This window comes from Dasypus novemcinctus, chromosome 24 (genome assembly GCF_030445035.2).
Source record: "Dasypus novemcinctus isolate mDasNov1 chromosome 24, mDasNov1.1.hap2, whole genome shotgun sequence".
Classification (NCBI taxonomy): Eukaryota; Metazoa; Chordata; class Mammalia; order Cingulata; family Dasypodidae; genus Dasypus; species Dasypus novemcinctus.
In genome coordinates this window covers 38,334,956-38,353,167 of record NC_080696.1, presented here as the reverse complement: position 1 = coordinate 38,353,167, position 18,212 = coordinate 38,334,956, and the positions used below count along the sequence as shown (strand labels likewise).

At 43.2% G+C, this 18,212-nt stretch overlaps 1 protein-coding gene across 1 annotated transcript; it reads right to left on the bottom strand.

The window, feature by feature from the left end:
* Positions 1-9,054: 9,054 nt before the first annotated feature.
* Positions 9,055-13,507, bottom strand: PROCR (protein C receptor). The gene is made up of 4 exons (XM_058286972.2): positions 13,250-13,507; positions 10,830-11,081; positions 9,811-10,089; positions 9,055-9,575 (listed from the first exon to the last, which is right to left on the bottom strand). The coding sequence occupies exons 1-4, from the start codon at positions 13,323-13,325 to the stop codon at positions 9,460-9,462; spliced, it is 723 nt and encodes a 240-aa protein (XP_058142955.1). The 5' UTR covers positions 13,326-13,507; the 3' UTR covers positions 9,055-9,459.
* Positions 13,508-18,212: the final 4,705 nt, after the last annotated feature.

Sequence of the window (18,212 nt, the reverse complement as noted above, 5' to 3'; positions counted from 1 at the left end):
ACTAAGACAGGGACGTGCGGTTACTGTGGACTCCAGTTCAAACAGCACCATCACTAGTGCTGACTGGAGCACCCGGGCCTGACCAGGCACTGCACAGAGAGATTTCAACGTTGTAAACAAGTTTTGTAAAAGTCACTGCTGCTGATGACATGATCCTATACATAGAAAACCCTGAGAAGTCTTCAAGAAAGCTTCTAGAACTCATAAATGAGCTCAGTACAGTCGCAGGTTATAAGATCAATGCGCAAAAATCAGTAGCATTTCTGTACACCAATAGTGAGCAATCTGAGGAGAAAATCAAGAAACAAATACCATTTACAATAGTAAATAAAAAAATAAAATACCTAGGAATAAATTTAACTAAAGATGTAAAAAACTTATACACAGAGAACTATACAACACTGTTCAAGGAAATCAAAGAAGACCCAATAAATGGAAGAACATTCCCTGTTATTAAGATGTCTATCCTACCGAAACTGATACACACATTCAATGCAATCTCAATAAAAATCAACACAGCACTCTTTAATGAACGAGAAAAACTAGCTATGAAATTTATTCGGAAAGGAAAGAGGCCCTGAATAGCCAAAGACATATTGAAAAAGAAAAATGAAATTGGAGGAATCACACTACCTGACTTTGAAACATATTACAAAGCTACAGTAGTGAAAACTACTGCATGGTATTGGCACAAGGATAAACCCATGGACCAATTGAACCGAATTGAGAGTTCTGATATAGATCCTCATATATACAGTCATATAATATTCGATAAGGCCACCAAACCCTCTCAACTGGGAGAGAATGGCCTCTTCAACATATGGTGCCTGGAGAACTGGATATCCATATGTAAAAGAATGAAAGAGGATTACAAAAATCACCTCAAGATGGATCAGAGACCTAAATATAAGAACTAAGACCATGAAGACTTTGGAAAGCAATGTTGGGAACCATCTATAGGACCTTGTAATAGGAAATGGCTTCACGACCATCACACCCAAAGCATGAGCAGCAAAAGAACAAATAGATAAATGGGACTTCCTCAAAATTAAAGCATTCTACACCTCAAAGGAGTTTGTCAAGAAAGTGAAAAGAGAGCCTACACGATGGGAGAAAATATTTGGTAATCATATATCTGATAGGAGACTTATATCCTGCATAATAAAGAACTCCTATATCTTGAAAATAAAAAGACAAACAACCCATTTAAAAAATGGGAAAAAGAGTTAAACAGACACTTCTCCAAAGAAGAAATACAAATGGCTAAAAAGTACATGAAAAAACACTCCAAATCTCTAGCTATTAGGGAAATGCAAATCAAAACTACAATGAGGTGGCGGACTTGGCCCAGTGGTTAGGGCATCCGTCTACCACATGGGAGGTCCGTGGTTCAAACCCTGGGCCTCCTTGACCCATGTGGAGCTGGCCCATGCGCAGTGCTGATGTGTGCAAGGTGTCCCCCACATAGGGGAGCCCCACGTGCAAGAAGTGCACCCTGTAAGGAGAGCTGCCTAGCACGAAAGAAAGTGCAGCCTGACCAGGAATGGCGCCGCACACACTGAGAGCTGACACAACAAGATGATGCAACAAAAAGAAACACAGATGCCCGTGCCGCTGACAACAACAGAAGTGGACAAAGAAGACGCAGCAAATAGAAACAGAGAACAGACAACTGGGGTGGGGGGTGGAAGGGGAGAGAAATAAATAAATAAATCCTTTAAAAAAAACTACAATGAGATACCATCTTAGTCCCATAAGATTGGCAGCTATGAAAAAAACAGAAGACTACAAGTGCTGGAGAGGATGTGGAGGAATGGGAACACTCATCCACTGCTGGTGGGAATGCAGAAGGATCCAGCCATTCTGGAGGACAGTTTGGCGGTTTCTCAAAATACTAGCTATAGATTTGCCATACGACCCAGCAATTCCACTGCTGGGTATATACCCATTAGAACTGAAAACAAGGACACAAACTGAAATATGCACACCAATGTTCATAGCAGCATTGTTCACTATTGCCAAAAGTTGGAATCAACCCAAATGCTCATCAACAGATGAATGCATAAATAAAATGTGGTAGATACATACAGTGGAATACTACTCAGCTTTAAGAACCAGTACACTACAAACACATGTGATAACATGGATGAATCTTGAGAACCTTATGTTGAGTGAAGCAACCCAGGCATTGAAGGACAAATACTACATGACCTCAATGATATGAAATAAGTAAACCAAGCTGCCTTAGAGAGTGAGAGACTGGATGATAGGCTTAAAGGTTGGGGGGTAGATGAAGGTTGTGAGCTGACACCTACCTGGGTGAAACCTATGATAAGCTGGAGGTAAGTATTTGTACAGGGAAGGGATAAAATGGGGGCATAGGGATACCTTAGGGTGTGGCTTTGTGGGCTTGAGAGGGGCTAGGGATGGGAGGATGGGTAATATGTCCTAAGAAATAGGGGGAGGGTGGGGGAACATATGAACATAAGAGATTTTCAGGTATGTAGTTGAGAGTGTATTGTTGAGAAAACTTTTTCAAAAATATAATAAAATAAGGAAGGTTACCTGTTTAAGATGCTTAAAGGGGAGAATCTGACACAGGACAGGCTTCCAGGGAGTGTGTGAGTGCTCATTTTGTCGTAGTGGGTTATATCATTGGATGGAAACCCATACAATGAGAGCGAAGGTATACCCACATCCTGGGGAGGACTGATGTTCTCAAATAGAGGGAATTGTATCTCTCGAGAGAAATGGTGGCTCCCAGTGCATTAGGGCAGTCGAGCATGTCAAGCCCTCAACATTGTTGCAAGTATCTCTGAACATGGCCCTTCAAGCAATGAAGAATGATTGTCACTGTGGGCCCTGAGGAGAGGGGAAAGAGGTATTGAATAGGTGGAATTAGTGTAACTGTGGGGCAATGGAAGTGTTCCACAAGATTATGCAAGGATGGATATAGGACATGTTAAATTACACCCAAAAATGTTTAGGGGCCTATCGGCTAAAATGTAAATCATAATGTAAAACATAAGATAACTAAAAATTTAGAAAATTTTATAGTCTAAATTATAGACCACAATGTAAATCCAAGCGTAACCTTGCTTGAAAGCTATTGTCTTAATATCTGTACATCAATTGCAGTAAATATAGAATGAACATGTAAAAAGATCATTGCTGGGTAAGGGACAAAGTGTCTGATGTTGAATATGTGGGAGTACTGTATATATGAATTACTGTGGTCTAAAACTTTTGTGAAGACAAGCTTAATAATTAGAAAAAAAGAAAAAGAAAAAGAAAAAGAAAGGACATAGACCCTGAGGAAGAGATGGAAGAAGTTGCCTTGCCAATGTGCATACAGGGCAACACTTATTGCAGTGATGGAAGGCAAAACATCAAAAACAAAGGTTTTAAATTTTTAAATTTTTTGATATCCCAATTTATTTTTACTTTAATTTTTCTAAATTAGTATGTATTCTATATCTAGCCTCTAAACCCATCACTATATCCCATTTTACTATTAATGGAAACTGGCAATATATTGGGCTTCATTTTCAGGGAGGTTTTGGACCACAGAGGGGTTTGATGGTGGTGGGGGAGGAATATTGGTGTGGGGTGTTATTGGTGGGGGCCACATGATTGGGAGGGAGTTCTCCAGGGCATATGTGCAGGGTGCATAAAAATGTTTGGATATTTTCATAATGGTTACAGTTGGGAACGATGGCTGGGGGAGTGCTGAGTTCCTGGCCTGGGGAGCTCTGTCACATTCCCCAGTGGAATGGCAACAATCCTCTGAGTACAAAGGCTAAGACTAATAAGGAAGGATGGTCCAACAATGAGCCCTTGATGCTAGTGACTATGCTTGTGGGCCTGTGGGCCTGAAATAAGAACTAGGCCTAGAGCTGCAGGATGCCTAAGAGTTACCTCCTGAGAGCCTCCATGTTGCTCAAATTTGGCCAGTCTCAAAGCCAAACTCAGCATGTAAATTCCCCCCAGCATGGGACATGACTCCTGGGCATGAGCCTCCCTGGCACCAAGGGATTACTACCAAGTACAGCTGATGATGTGGCTGGAGAACGACCTTGAATACAAGGGTCAACTCAGACCAACAGAATATCTCAGCCTACATGTAATATTAGGAGTTCAAAATGCTTTTTGACCCTGAATAAAAGGGGGAAATGGAAAGAACAAATGAGTTTATATGGCTATGAGTCTCCAAAAAAGAGCCAGGAGGTCATCAGAGAGGATGCACACCTCAGCAGAGTCCTAGAGACAGCTAAAGTAGATACAACCCCAGGTATTGGTTCTTCTGAGGGCTACAGAGACCCACAGGTTCTATGGCCATGGCAGATGGAGTTCAGTGCCATGTCAGTTGGCCCTACTTTGGAGTTTGTGGTCCTGAGTGTGATGGAGTTGGACTCAGGTGTGATCTTTGTTCACAAGCCTCTCTTGTCACTTTTACCAGACCTGTGATTGACGCTGGGGTTTAGTGTATACTTGGGGGACCTGAATCTCTGGACTGTCCATGTGATAGCCAGGCCCTGAGCCTCAACAGACTTGCAACTCCTACCCTCTGGTTTATTGGACTTACCCCAGCCGGCTAACAGGGAGGTGAAGAAGGTCAATCACCACACCAGGGAGCCAAGAGTGCCTATAACTGCAAACAGGAGAACTGCATCTATCATCCAAGTGGAGTCAAGTCACCCTCTCGATAGAGGGGTGGAGTGGACATAGCCATCCCAGGGTCCACAGAATGGAGGAATAGAGTATGGATTAGAGTAGACTTACTGATACTCTATTCTGGAACTAATGTGATTAGTAGTGGAAGTAAATGTAACACTGAGATGGAGAAAATGGACATGGTAGCTGCTGAGGGTGGGAATGGGAAGAGGAGATGTGATGTGGGGGCATTTTCAGGACTTGGAGGTGTCCTGGGTGGTACTGCAGGGACAGATCCTGGACATTGTATGTCCTCCCATTTCCCACTGAGTGGACTGGGGGAGAGTGTAAATTGTAATGTGGACCACTGACCATGTGGTGCAGCAGTGCTCAGAGATGTATTCACCAAGTGCAGTGAATGCCCCATGATGATGAAGGAGGTTGTTGTTATGGGAGGAGTGGGGTAAGGGGATTGGAGGGTATATGGGGACCTCATATTTTTTAATGTAACATTAAAAGTAAATTAATTTTTAAAAAGTCACTGCTGCTGCATTTGGAAATTTTATCGAATAAAGGATATCCTCATAAAAAATAAAAAAATAAAGTGTTCAAATCTCAAAGCTTAGATTGCACAAAACCTTTGTTACAGTCTTAATATTTAAATGTTATAAAATAAATCAAATGCTACTTCCTGAAATTTAAATTCCCATAGTAAATTAAAAGGAGTAAAATATGGTAAATCATAACTGGAAGGAAAGGGACAAGAAAAATGTCAGTATCATCTGTAACCTGGCACCTCTGATAGTTGTCTGTTTTTACTCTCATTCCCCCTGCTACCAGCTGCCAAAATTATCTTCCTAAATAGATGTGATACTGTCATTCCATTTCATTGATTCTCTATTGCCTACAAAATAAAGTTTAAACTCTTATGGGGCACTTTATATCAATCTACTAAAGCCATAACTTACCTCTCAAGTCTCTTCTATCCAGTCCTGCCAAGGCCCCTGTTATTCAACCTCTCTTAGCTGTCTGCTGTCCCTCATAGGTGCTATCCACTTCCATACCTCTACACATGCTGTTCCCCCCACTTAGGATGTTCTTTCTTCCTTTTCCACCCAATAAAATCCTACTTCTAACTTGAGAGACAAATGCCCCTTTATCTTTGGTTTAATACTTCTTTAATCCCACGAAGGGGGTTAAATTATTCCTGTCGCTATGCTTCTGCAATATATTCATGTTTATGTATGCTCTTACAGCATTTCATTGTGACTTATTGTTAGGTGTCACTTGTTTAACTCACCCTGTAATTCCTTTCATGGCAAGGATGTAGTCAGTCCTTCTAACTTCTGTTTTTTGTTTCTTTAAAAAAGATTTATTTATTTCTCCCCCAGACACACACTTCATTGCCTGTGCTCTGCCCATTTGCTGTACATTTGTCCGTGTCTGCTTGTCTTTTCTTTAGGCGGCACCGGGAACTGATCCTGGGACCTTCCAGAGTGGGAGAGAGGTGCTCAATCTCTTGTACCACCTCAGCTCCCTGGTCCGCTGTGTCTCTTTTTGTCTTTCCTCTCTCTCTCCTTGTTGCATCATCTTGCTGCGCCAGCTCTCTGCTTGGGCCAGCTCTCCACTTGGGCAAGCTTGCTGCATGGGCCAGCACTCCACATGGGCTAGCTCTTTGCTTGGGCCAGCTCTCTGCTCCGGCCAACTCACCTTTACCCAGAGGCCCTGGGAATCGAACCCTGGATCTCCAATATGGTAGATGGGAGCCCACTGCTTGAGTCACATCTGCTTCCCAACTCCTCTTGCACTTAGGGATTTAAACCTGAGGGACATTCAATATGTTTGGTTTGAAAGGAATCTCTTTTCTGAGCAGTAGGCCTCAACAGTAGGTTTATAATATTCAGTAAACCATACTGTAAACAGATGTACTGTCACTCAGATTTGGTTGGTCCAGTTACAGAGCAGAGGCAGTAGATTTATCATAACTCTTAAGGGCTCTAGGATTTTTGGAATGGTAAATGAATATTGGTTTCACCTTTAGCCCCTAACAAGAGAGTCAGGGCTTCTCTGCCTACGGGAGCCTGTACCAAATCTCAGTGTGTATTTCTATCCTTCTCTCCAATTTCTCAGCAAGCTCTGTTCCTTTCTCCCATTTCCCAGTAAATTCTTTTTACTGGCCTAAATTAAAAAAAAAAAATAATAATAATAATAATAAAGAATCAGACTGTCCTTCAAAGCGATGAAGCCAGGCATTGACTTTTCCTCTCTAGCTATGAAAGTCCTAGATGGCAACTTCTTCCACTAGATGGCTGTTTTGTCTACTTTGAGAACTTGTTGTTTAATATAGCCACCTTATCAATTATCTTAGCTAGATTTTCTGGATAGCTTGCTGCAGCTTCTACATCAGCACTTGCTGTTTCACCTTGCACTCTTACGTTGTTGAGAATGGCTTCTTTCCTTAAACTTCACTAACCAGCCTCTGATAGCTTCAAACTTTTCTTCTGCAGCTTCCCTAGTCTCTCAGCCTTCACAGAATTCATAGGGCCAAGCTATTGATTAGGTTTTGGCTTAAAGGAATGTTATGGCTGGTTTGATCTCCCCAGACCACTAAAACTTTCTCTGTATCGGCAATAAGGCTGTTTTGCTTCCTTATCCTGTATGTAATCACTGGAGTAGCATTTTTAATTTCCTTTGCATTTAAAACTTTGCTAACTGGTGCAGGAGACCTAGCTTTCAACTTATCTTGGCTTTCGACATACCTTCCTCACTAAGCTTAATCATTTCTAGCTTTTAATTTAAAGGAAGAGATGTGTAATTCTTCATTTCATTTGAATACCTAGAGGCCATTGTAGGGAACTCAGTTGGTGGAGCAGTCAAACACATACATTTATCGATTAAGATCACTATCTTACACGTGGTTCCCGGTGTTCCAAAACAATTATGATTGTAACATCAAAGTTCACTGATCTCAGATCACCATAACAGATATCATAATAATGAAAAAGTTTGAAATGTTTCAAGAATTACCAAAATGTGACACAGACACATGAAGAGAGTACATGCTGTTGGAAAAATAGTACTGACAGACTTACTCGACACAGGTTGCCACAAACCTTCAATTTGTACAAAATGCAATATCTGCAAAGCACAATAAAGCAAAGCACAATTAAATGAGGCATACCTGTATATATAATTATTACCTTATTTACTTCTCGCAATACCTCTATAAGGTAGGCATTTTTCTATTATGCTCTTTTTGTATATTTTATTATATCCTTTGTGGATGAAGAAACTAAGACTTTAAGAAAGTTAATGCCTTCCTTAAGGAAGTAACTTGAGTAAGTAAAACTTGAGTCTGTGACAAATGTATGCTTTTAAAAGAGACAAGATTTTATTGCTTCCCCAAGGAAAGCACAACAGACATATGGTATTTGAAGCCACAGAAGGGAGTACATCACCCAGAAAGGGTATGGTTTAAGGGGGAACAAAAGGAGCAGAAAATGCAATTATAAGGAAGCCAGTATTTCCAGGGTGGATTGAATAAGATGATATAGCCAAAGAGATCAAAAAAGAGTGGCCAGAGCAATTTTTCAAAATTGGAAGAATTTTATCTCAAAGGTTAGGGTAAAAAGAGAGTTCTAGTCCACAAATAGTGAGTTTGATGATTAGAGTTCATTGGCAATCTTAGAACAGTTTACAGAGAAGTCTGACTGTGGTGGGTTTAAGACTGAGTGGGGGAAAGTGGACGTGGTTCAACTGATAGACTGTCTGCCTACCATATGGGAGGTTCCAGGGTTCAATAACCAGGCCCTCCTGAACCGTGTGGTGAACTGGTCCACACAGAACTGCTGTGTGCAAGGACTGCGTGCCACACAAAGGTGGCCCCATGTGGGGGTGCCCCACGCACAAGGAATGCACCCCGCAAGGAGAGCTACCTGGCGTGAAAAAAAGTGCAGCCTGCCCAGGAGTGGCGCCGCACACATGGAGAGCTGACACAGCAAGATGACGCGACAAAAAAGAGACGAAGTTTCCTGGTGCTACTGAGGGTGCAAGTGGACACAGAAGAACAAACAGCAAGTAGACACAGAGAGCAGACAATGGGGGGGGGGGGGGGAGGGGGTGGAGGGGAGAGAAATAAATGAAATAAATCTTTAAATTAAAAAAAAGAGTGAGTGGGAGTTGAGGAACTGGATGCAAGGGGGTATAGTCGATTTTTCCAGAAGTTTACAAATTAGAGGAAACAATGCCTTATACATAAGGAACTTATTAATTCTATTAATTAACTGATGAATAATTCCTTACTTCCATATTACTTGGGTTTTATACTTCTACCATTTCTCTGGCTACTTCTTTCTGCCCCTAAATACACCAGTGTCTCTTCCCAAGTATGACACACATGGAAGCATTGTATGTTGTTTATTTTGGTTGCAAATGACTTGTTTTATTTGGTGGTATGCTTTGAGTGCCTCAGGTAACTCTGCTTTTCTTTGGAGGATGGGTCATAGAGTCCTCTGCCCCAACTCCATCCTCTGATTTCCACAAAGAAAGGTAAGTATTCACTTCTCTGACCAATTATGCAAAGAATGCAAGTTCTTAGGTCCTTAGCAAATCAAGTACTCTCTTCACCTGGCCTTCACCACCCCTCGAATTCCTTGGTGGAATTCAGAGATGAAAGGAGCTGCTTCTTCAAACCTTCTGGAATATGGAGTTCCAGCTTGGGAATCTGTTGAGCTTTGCAGTGAGCGGAGACCTTTTCTTGCCAGCCCCCATAAATGCAGCCCTTTCTCAGAGGGGACTGGAGAGTAATCAACACCGCCGTCCACCCGTGTACAGGAAGATGCCCACAGCCACACCGGTGATGATGAAACTGCCCACCAGGATGCCCAGGACCAGTGCAGTGTAGGAGCGGCCTGTTTGGCTCCCTGCAGAAGATGCGGAGAGTTAGTATGAAGAACATGTTCTCAAGGAGTTTGAGTCAAACCCCAAGGGATATCTGTACCAAGGGAAGGGAGCCAATTCACCAAGTGACTTAAGCTGTGCCCCTTCCCAGACCCCCGGCTCTGGGTCTTCCTCTGCTCAAGGTGTCCAGCCTCCAGGTCCATTCCTTTGGCCTGAACCAGCCCCCTCCCTAACACATAGTGTCTGGTCCCATCATACCTCTCACGTTTTCCATGACGCCGTGTTCCTGCACATACTGCACACAAGTGTCCTGCAGGAATTCCCGAAGTTCATACCGAGTACGATTGTAGGTGTTGAGTTGCTTCAGGGTGAAACTGACCACTTGGGAATGTTCCTGGGTCCTTGCCACCCATAGAGCTGTCTCGGGACTGAAATTCACAAAGGAGCTCCCATTGACCGTCACTTCGAAGAAGATGTGCGCCCTGGAGCTCTCAGGAAGCAGCTCACAGCCCAGGAAGCAGCGAATCGTCAGAGGAACTGCGGAGGGGGGCGGGATTCAGGGTCAGGGGCTGTGTGGAGAGGGTGCCAGGGGTGGCGGAATGTCTATGATGGCGAAGAGAGGTGGCTGTGGGGTGAGTCGGTGGCTATGAGAAGAGTCTGAGTCAGGGAATTGTGGGGAGAAGGGTCTGGGGGCTGTGAGGAAAGGGTTGGGGTTTGACACCGTTGAGGTCTATGTGAAGAGACGCCAAGGACTAGGAGGAAAATGGGGGCTTATGAGGAAAAGAAGTTGTGAGGCCCTGAGAGGAGGGCCTGGGCACTTTGAGAGAAGTAATTGAGTCTTTGAGCAACAGGAGTTGGAGATTGGAGGAAGCTATGAGCGAAGTAGTCTGCTTCCGTGAGGAGAGAGGGTTGGGGGCTTGAGGATAAAGGACCGGTGAGAGTGGGTTGTGAGACGGGAAAGACAGGGGTCTGTGAGGGAAGGAGTTGCAATGTGCAGTGAGGGATGTGTCAGCAACGCAGGTGGGTCTGTTGGGGGCCTCCCGCCCGGGGTCTTCCCAGTCAGCGAGGGCGCGCTCTGCTTCAATCTGGAACTCTGGGCTCAGGCGCAGCTCCGCCCACCCGTCTACCCCGCCCACAGCACCCCGCCCGCTCACAAAACCCCGCCCCGGGGACCCCGCTGCCTCCCCCACAGGCCCGCCCGCGTCGTGCACGCAGCCCACGCCTCCCGCCCACAAGGCCCGCCCCCGGCCCCGCCCCCGGGCCTCGCGCCCACTCACACGTGAAGGGCTGCTCCTTGTGCACCACGCGCACGAGGCCGTGGAACTGTTCCAGGTAGAGCCGCAGGCTTCTCTCGGTGTGCTGCCATTTTTCTGGCTTTTCCAGGGTTCGCAGTTGAAGGATAGTGAAGTTAGTGCCAGGGCCTTCTAGCACGTGCGTCAGGTGGTCCCCCAGCGTCGCGTTGCCCTGGTACCACACGTTAAGGGGGTCGCGGAAGTAGGAGATCTGCAACATGTGGAGTTTCCGTGTGCCTAGAGGGCAGGAGTTAGCGCGTCAGGGCCAGTGCTGGAGGAGGCGGCGGGCAGCAGCGAGAGATAATAACCCCTCGCCCAGAGGCCCGCCGCCCACCCTCAGGCTTTCACAAACTACAAAGTGCCCTCTCACCCTTCCTCCCGTTCGATGCCCATAGTACCTGCCCAGAGAGTAAGACGGAGATTATTATCTTCGTTTTACAGATGAGGAAACTGAGGCCCAAAGAGCAGGGTAATAGATCCAGTCCATGCCATAGCCACTGGATCTCCTCTCTGTATTTCTCTCCCGCCTCCTCCTTACTGATTGGCCTGCAAATCCTGCCCTATGGCAAAAATCCTAAATCCATCTCCTCTATCTTCTCTGCCACGGCCCTATTTCCGGTGTCCTTGATTATTGCCTGGAATGGGATTAACTTCCTACCTCACTGTCCTGCCTTCAGTCTCACCCTTTCTAATCTTTTCTCCACCTGACTCAGGGATAAGCTCATGTCCTTCTCTTGCTTAAAATCCTCCAGTGCCCCCCTTCAATAATAATAACCGTGAATATTTATTAAGTGCTTATTATGACCTGGGCACCGTGCCAAACCCTCTACACACATTATTATCTTATTTGTGCCTTCCTCCCAATAGTTTAAAGCAGTGGCTACTGTTATTAAGCCCAGCCTCTATGCTGCACTGAGGCTAAGGTGGTAAATAGCAAGTTCAAAGTTTGAACGCAGGCAGTCTTAAGTCCAGCACTTTTAATTCTGCTGCATTCTGCTTTAGCCTCCCCTTAGAATATCTGTGCACAGGATCAGGCCAAAAGGCTGTCATTCAAGGCTGCTATTGATCAGGCTCAGCTCCCTTTTCTGGCATCTTCCCTTTCCTTAGATATATCAAATTATATGGGCTTCCTTGTGATGTCTTTTGGCTCACATGTGAACAGCGTGTCAGGGTTACCCTGCCTGCCTTTTTCTGGCTGGCAAATGGCTAGACTTCAAGACCCAGCTCAATTTTTTTCTCCATGGAGCTTTCCTGATGCCTGTCCTCTTTGCCCTCCCAGAGACATTGAGTCTGTTTCAGTGATTCCAGACCATGCGGTGTTAGTGCGTATCACTCTGAACACACAGGCTACACTGAGCTCCTCCAGGTCTGCAACCATGTCTGGTTATCTGTCTCCTGTGTCCAGCAGAGAGCTTACCACAGAGTGTAGCGGTGCCCAGAGAATGTTTGAGGAGGAAACAAGTCTGGATTTATAAATCTGAGTATGCAACTGTGTCTTTTGTCCACGTTTGCATTTGAGAAGGTGTGTTGTTCCGTGTCTGCAGGTGTGAATAAATAAGAGCATCTGTGTGGGTAATCCTAGACAAGGTTCCTCACTGCTCTGTGACCCAATGTCCTCTTTACGATGGAGAAAAAAAATGACCTCCCTTGTAGAGATTTTGTGGCGATTAAATGAGTCAGTATATGTAAACCAGGACGAGCAATCACTGGATATTAGTTACCTGCTCCCTTCTGAGGGGAAGACTGAAGCTATAGGGATTGTGGAGTAGGGCTGAGGAGGCCTCTGTGCACTTACAATGCAGGACAATAGCTCCCCTTTCCCTTTCAAATGGGGTCACTTCGGGCAGCCAGATCCACGTTCTCGCATTGTCCACACTCTTCTTGCCCCCGAATTTCATCTCACCAGCTGCTTCTGTTCTTCCTCCATCTTCCCTAGCCCCTCTTCTGTCTCACCTGTCTCAGTCCCCATCTTTCCCTATGTCTTCCATCAGTTCTTGTGGTGTCTCCCCATTCTCTCCATTTCTCTTCTCATCTCTAAGTCTCTCCCTGGGCTCCCTGGGCTCACCACTGTCCACTATCACCCCTATAGCTCCCTCTCCAGATTCTGTTCTGTGTCTCTCCTTTCACCCAGGCTGATTCCTCACCCCATCTACCTGTCCCTTTCCCATTTTCCTGTTTTCCCTCAGCCTTCCCCATCTCCCTTTTCCCAAGGTCTTAACTAAACCTTCTCATCTTGGCTTTGGTATGCAAACAACCCCCCCTGGATCCTGCCTGCCCTAAACAGACTCAGCCAACCACCACAACAAACTCTGGGATAAGCTCTCCTCTGGTTTCTTGCCAATGCACCCAGAAAGGCTTAGACTCCCCACAACCATCCCAAGGCAGGAGACATCCTCGTCACTCACCATCTGAGGTTTCCTGGCCACAAAGAGCCCAGCCTGGCAGGAGCAGAAGAGGCAGCAGTGGCAGCAGTGTCAACATCCTGAGACTGAGGTCTCTGACCCAACTTGTACTCCCAGTTCAGGCAGGCTGGGGGCTCCGCTGGCTGCAGTGTCGGGAAAGATAAGTGAGGACTGTCTGGGAGGGCTGGAGGCTGAGTGGAGGAGGCTGGAAGGAGGCCAGAGGATAGGAGGAGGAAGAGGGCGTTAGGCTTTATAAAATGTTATTCCTACTCTCTCATTTCCTACTAGGGGGCCGGCCGCCCTCTTGCCCTCCCCCTGCCCCGCCCTACATCACGCCCTCTTGCCCAGACCTGCCTTTTCCCTCCTCCCTGCGCTACCCTCAAGGAACAGGGAGCGGAAAAGGGGGAGAAGGGCTTGGTGAGAAATCCTGCTCCTGCTGAGTCAGGGGGTGGGGCATCTGCTTTCAACTTAGAACAAATCTAGGATTTCGCAGATTACTGATGGGGAAACTGAGACTGAGAGAGATGCAAGGACTTGTCCAAAGTTTACACATCAAGGTGTAACAAATCAAGGATTAGCCTTCAGTTTTCCATCATCCTGGTTTCATTTTACCAGAATTTTAAGTAAATAGCAATTACACAATCAGGGATCTTGCTCTCAGAGCTAGTCATGAAATGAGTATAAAGCAGCTCACTGCAACATTATTTATAACAGGAGAGAATTATGAACAATCTATATAAATCTCATATAAAGCAATATTTTTATAACTGATGTCATGATCTATTAGTGGATAATGAAATCAATTTACCAGGTTATGATTAGCATGGTTTTGGTTTTCTTTTTTGTTTTTAAAAAGTGAAATAGAACAGAATAGAAACTTTCAGTGCATCATCCTTAGTAAGGATAAGTGGTATAAGAGAAGGTATAGTTCGTCCCTTGGGAAAAGGGAGATGGAACTTTTGTTCACTTGTGCATATGTGTGTTTCGGTTTTTTGGATGTATGTTTTTACATATGGCCTCTGGATTTCAGTGTAAAAAGTACTTCTTGTACTTTTTGGCTCAAGGGGTTGAGTGCCCACCTCCCACACGGGAGGTCCCGGGTTCAGTTCTGGTGCCTCCTTAAAAAAAACCAAAAACAAATAGCAAGCAAAACAAATGAAAAAAAAACAAAACCAACAACTCAGGGAAGCAGATGTGGCTCAGTGGTTGAGCACTAGCTTCCCACATACGAAGTCCCAGGTTCAAAAAAAAGTATTTCTTACTCCAGGAAGCAAGTAAGAAAGTTTGGAAGTCACTCCCCTAAAATATGATAATCCATATTGTGGGGTGCTCTGCAGTTATAAAAAGAATAGTACCACTTATGCCCCACTTAATTTTCTTCATACTACTTAGAACTTCCTGAAATCATATTACTTGGGTTGTTTTTTTTTTTTTTAAGGTACCAAGACTGGGGATTGAACCTCGGACTTCACATGTGAAAAGCCAGTGCTCTATCACTGAGCCACGTTGGCTCACCTATATTACTTGTTGATTTATATGCTTTGTTGTCTGAATGTAAGTTCCATGAGAATAGAGACTGCCCATCTTCTTTGCTACTGTGCTTAGAATAGTGCACAGAACCATAAATACATGCTAAATGAGATGACTGAATAAGATAGATAAGATGTGCTTATATCTTCAAGAGTAAGTTGTACTCTCCCCAGTCCATTCAGTGGGTTATGGCAGGATATATAATGTCCTGCATCTGTCCCTGTAATACCATTCAGGACAACTCCAAGTCCTGAGAAAGCCCCCATGTCACACCTCTTCTTCCATGTGGTGCAGCAGTGCTCCAAAATGTATCAAATGCAATGAATGTGCCACACTGATGAAAGAGGTTGTTGATGTGGGAAGAGTGGGATGGGGGTAGGGACTGGGGTATATGGGAATCTCTTATATTTTTTAATATAATATTTTGTGTGATCTATGTATCTTTTTAAAAAAAGACAATAAAAAATTTGCTTAAAAAAAAGTAAATTGCAGAACATGTGCACGGTTTAGAAGTGTTTGTATAAACCACATTTACACAGTTTAGAAGTATTTATGTGTAAACCACAAATCAAACAACCGGAATCTGAAAGAATGGACATCATACATAGCAGTGGTGTATATCCAGAGCAGGGCCTGGGATTAAGAGTGTGTGTAAGTGTGTGTGTGTGTGAGGGGTGGTCTTGTGAGGGGTTTTATCACTCTATTTTGTGGAGATTTTATCAGTTTTGTGAAGATTATATCGCTCTATCTGTATTGCTTGAAGATTTAAAAAACAATTAGCTTTATTTTTAACACAGGTTTAGGTTTACAGAAAAAATTGCATAGAAAGTAAAGAAAATTCCCATGTAACCTTCCCTCCACCACACACATAATTTCCCCTATGTTAACATTTTGCAGTATGGTACATTTATTACAATGGATGAACCTATAATGATACAGCATTAGTAACTAACTAATATAGTTTACCTTAGGGCTCACTTTATGTTATACAGTTCTATAGGTTTTCACAAATGTGTAATGTCATGTATTCACCATTATGATAGTATAAAGAATAGGTTTACCGCCCTAAAAAATGCCCCAGGCATCCAGAATATGGTCATATATTTTTATTTAGTTAAAAATAAAATTATAAATTATAAATTAGGATATATCCACATAATGGAATATTCTGCAGCTCGAGAAGAAGGTGGCAAAGATCATTATGGGCTGATGTACTGGCATGGAAGGATGGCCATAGACATTTATAAATGAAAAGAAAGTGTGAAACAATGCATATCATATGATTCTATCTATTAGTAATTTCAAAAGTTTGTCCAAGTAATATATGTATAATTCCATCCTCATATTTGAAAAAAAAACTTCATGTGTATATCTGTATATTTACATATATATAGGAAAAAATTTGGAAGGTTATACATCCAATTGTCAGTAGAGATTATTCCTGTGAATGGGATTGGGTAAAGGACTGAGGGGGGATTGTAACTTTTAACTTTATATACCTCTCCTTGAGAGAGAGTTGATGTCATAGTGAAATCTGGGCAAACCTTCAACAGGAACTGAATCTATAAAGAGTTTCCACTCTCCTCTCTAGTTAGTTGTAAACTAGCTAAGAAATAACATCAAAGTTTTTTCCCCCCAGTTCATCAAAATGGTCTAGTCATTTTCCTAGAAAAGCAGAAAGATTTCAATGACCACCAATTATATTGTCTTGTCTTTAGTGAAAAAAATGATGAAATGTTTCATATTTGAAGAAATATTATTTCATACTTGAAGAATTATATTAAACACTAATATTCCTATCACCCAGCTTAAGAAATAACACATTACCAATATAATTGAAGCTCCCTGTTTACTACTCCCCAATTGTATCTCCTGCCCTCTCCCTGCTACCGAAGTAATTATTGATTGGAATTTTCTATTTTCATTTCCTTACATTTCTACATACTTATATTATATATGCAGAAGTCCCTAAATAATAGTGACATTTTACATATTTTTATATTTATATAAAAGGTATTAAAGTTCCTCTTCAACTTTTTTCACTTAACATATGAACAATAAGATTCATCCATGTTGCTATGTATAGATCCATTCATTTTTACTGCTCTATAATATTCCAGTGTATGAATATGCCACAATTTATCCATTTTCCTCTTGTTAGACATTTATGTTGTTTCCATTTTTTGCTATCACAGTGTGGCTATAAACATTCTTGTTCACGTTTCCTTGTGCATATGTGGGACAATTTTTGTAGGTATAAACCTGCGAGTGGAGTTGCTGAGTCATAGGGTATATACATCTTCAATTTTGCTAGATAATGTCAAACTGTTTTCCAGAGTGGTTGGGCCAATTCACACTTCCATCATTATGTGAGAGTTTCCTTGCTCCACATCCTTGCCAGCTCTTAACATTGCCAGACAAAATCGGGTATAAAATAGCACCGCATTTCTGTTTTACTTTGCATGTATCTGATTCCTAATGAGGTTGTGCAACTTTTTGCTTTTCCTTTCTTCTCCCTTGATGGCTTGAAGGCTGCTTTGGGATGGAGGCAATAAAGTATATGATTGAACCAACTTGGAATTGAGGATGTGAGTCTTCAATCTTAGCAGGTAGGGCCTGGGTCATTTGGGTTAAAGTGGATCCACGTCACCTTTTCCTAGCAACAAAAACAAATACCAAGCAATGGATTGGTTAACAATAGGAATTTACTGGTATCCTTCCAGGGTCACTATCTTCTGGCTGGCCCGGTAATCTCTGGGGTTCCTTGGCTTTTCTGTCTCATGGCAATGCACATGATTGCGTCTTCTTTCTCTTCTGGATTCCATTGACTCCAGCTCCTGGCTTTCACTCTGCTTATAAAGGACCCCAATAATCCAGATTAAAACCCAACCTGATCCATTTAGGCCACACCTTAACTGAAGTAACATGTCAAAGGGATGTCTTTTACAATGGGTTCGCACCCACCTGAATGCAGATCAAGACCAAAACCATGTCCAAACTGGGACACACAATTTAATGCACTACATCCTCCCTAGAGCTAAATTACAGAAGGGCCTTTCCCACCAAACTAAGATCTGTCATGGACAGAGGTGGCTACTGCAACAGCTATTTCCCAAGCACCCTCCTCACACATCAGAGCCCAATTAAAACAGCAAAGACAAGAACATCAATCATTATTATAGGTAACACCTGTCATGGGCCAGGCCCAGTGTTAAACTCTTTACATAAATTATCTCACTTTATCCTTAAGTAAGCCAGCTCTGTGAAATGGGTATTGTGTTCATTATCATTTTACTGATGAAGAAACAGGCTCAGAGAAGTTAAGTGACATTTAAGGCCATACAGCAAAAGTTATAATTTGAACCCACGTCTCTCTGCTGCCAAAACTTGTGAATTTAATTACCACATAATATATATAAAAAAATATTTGTTCACT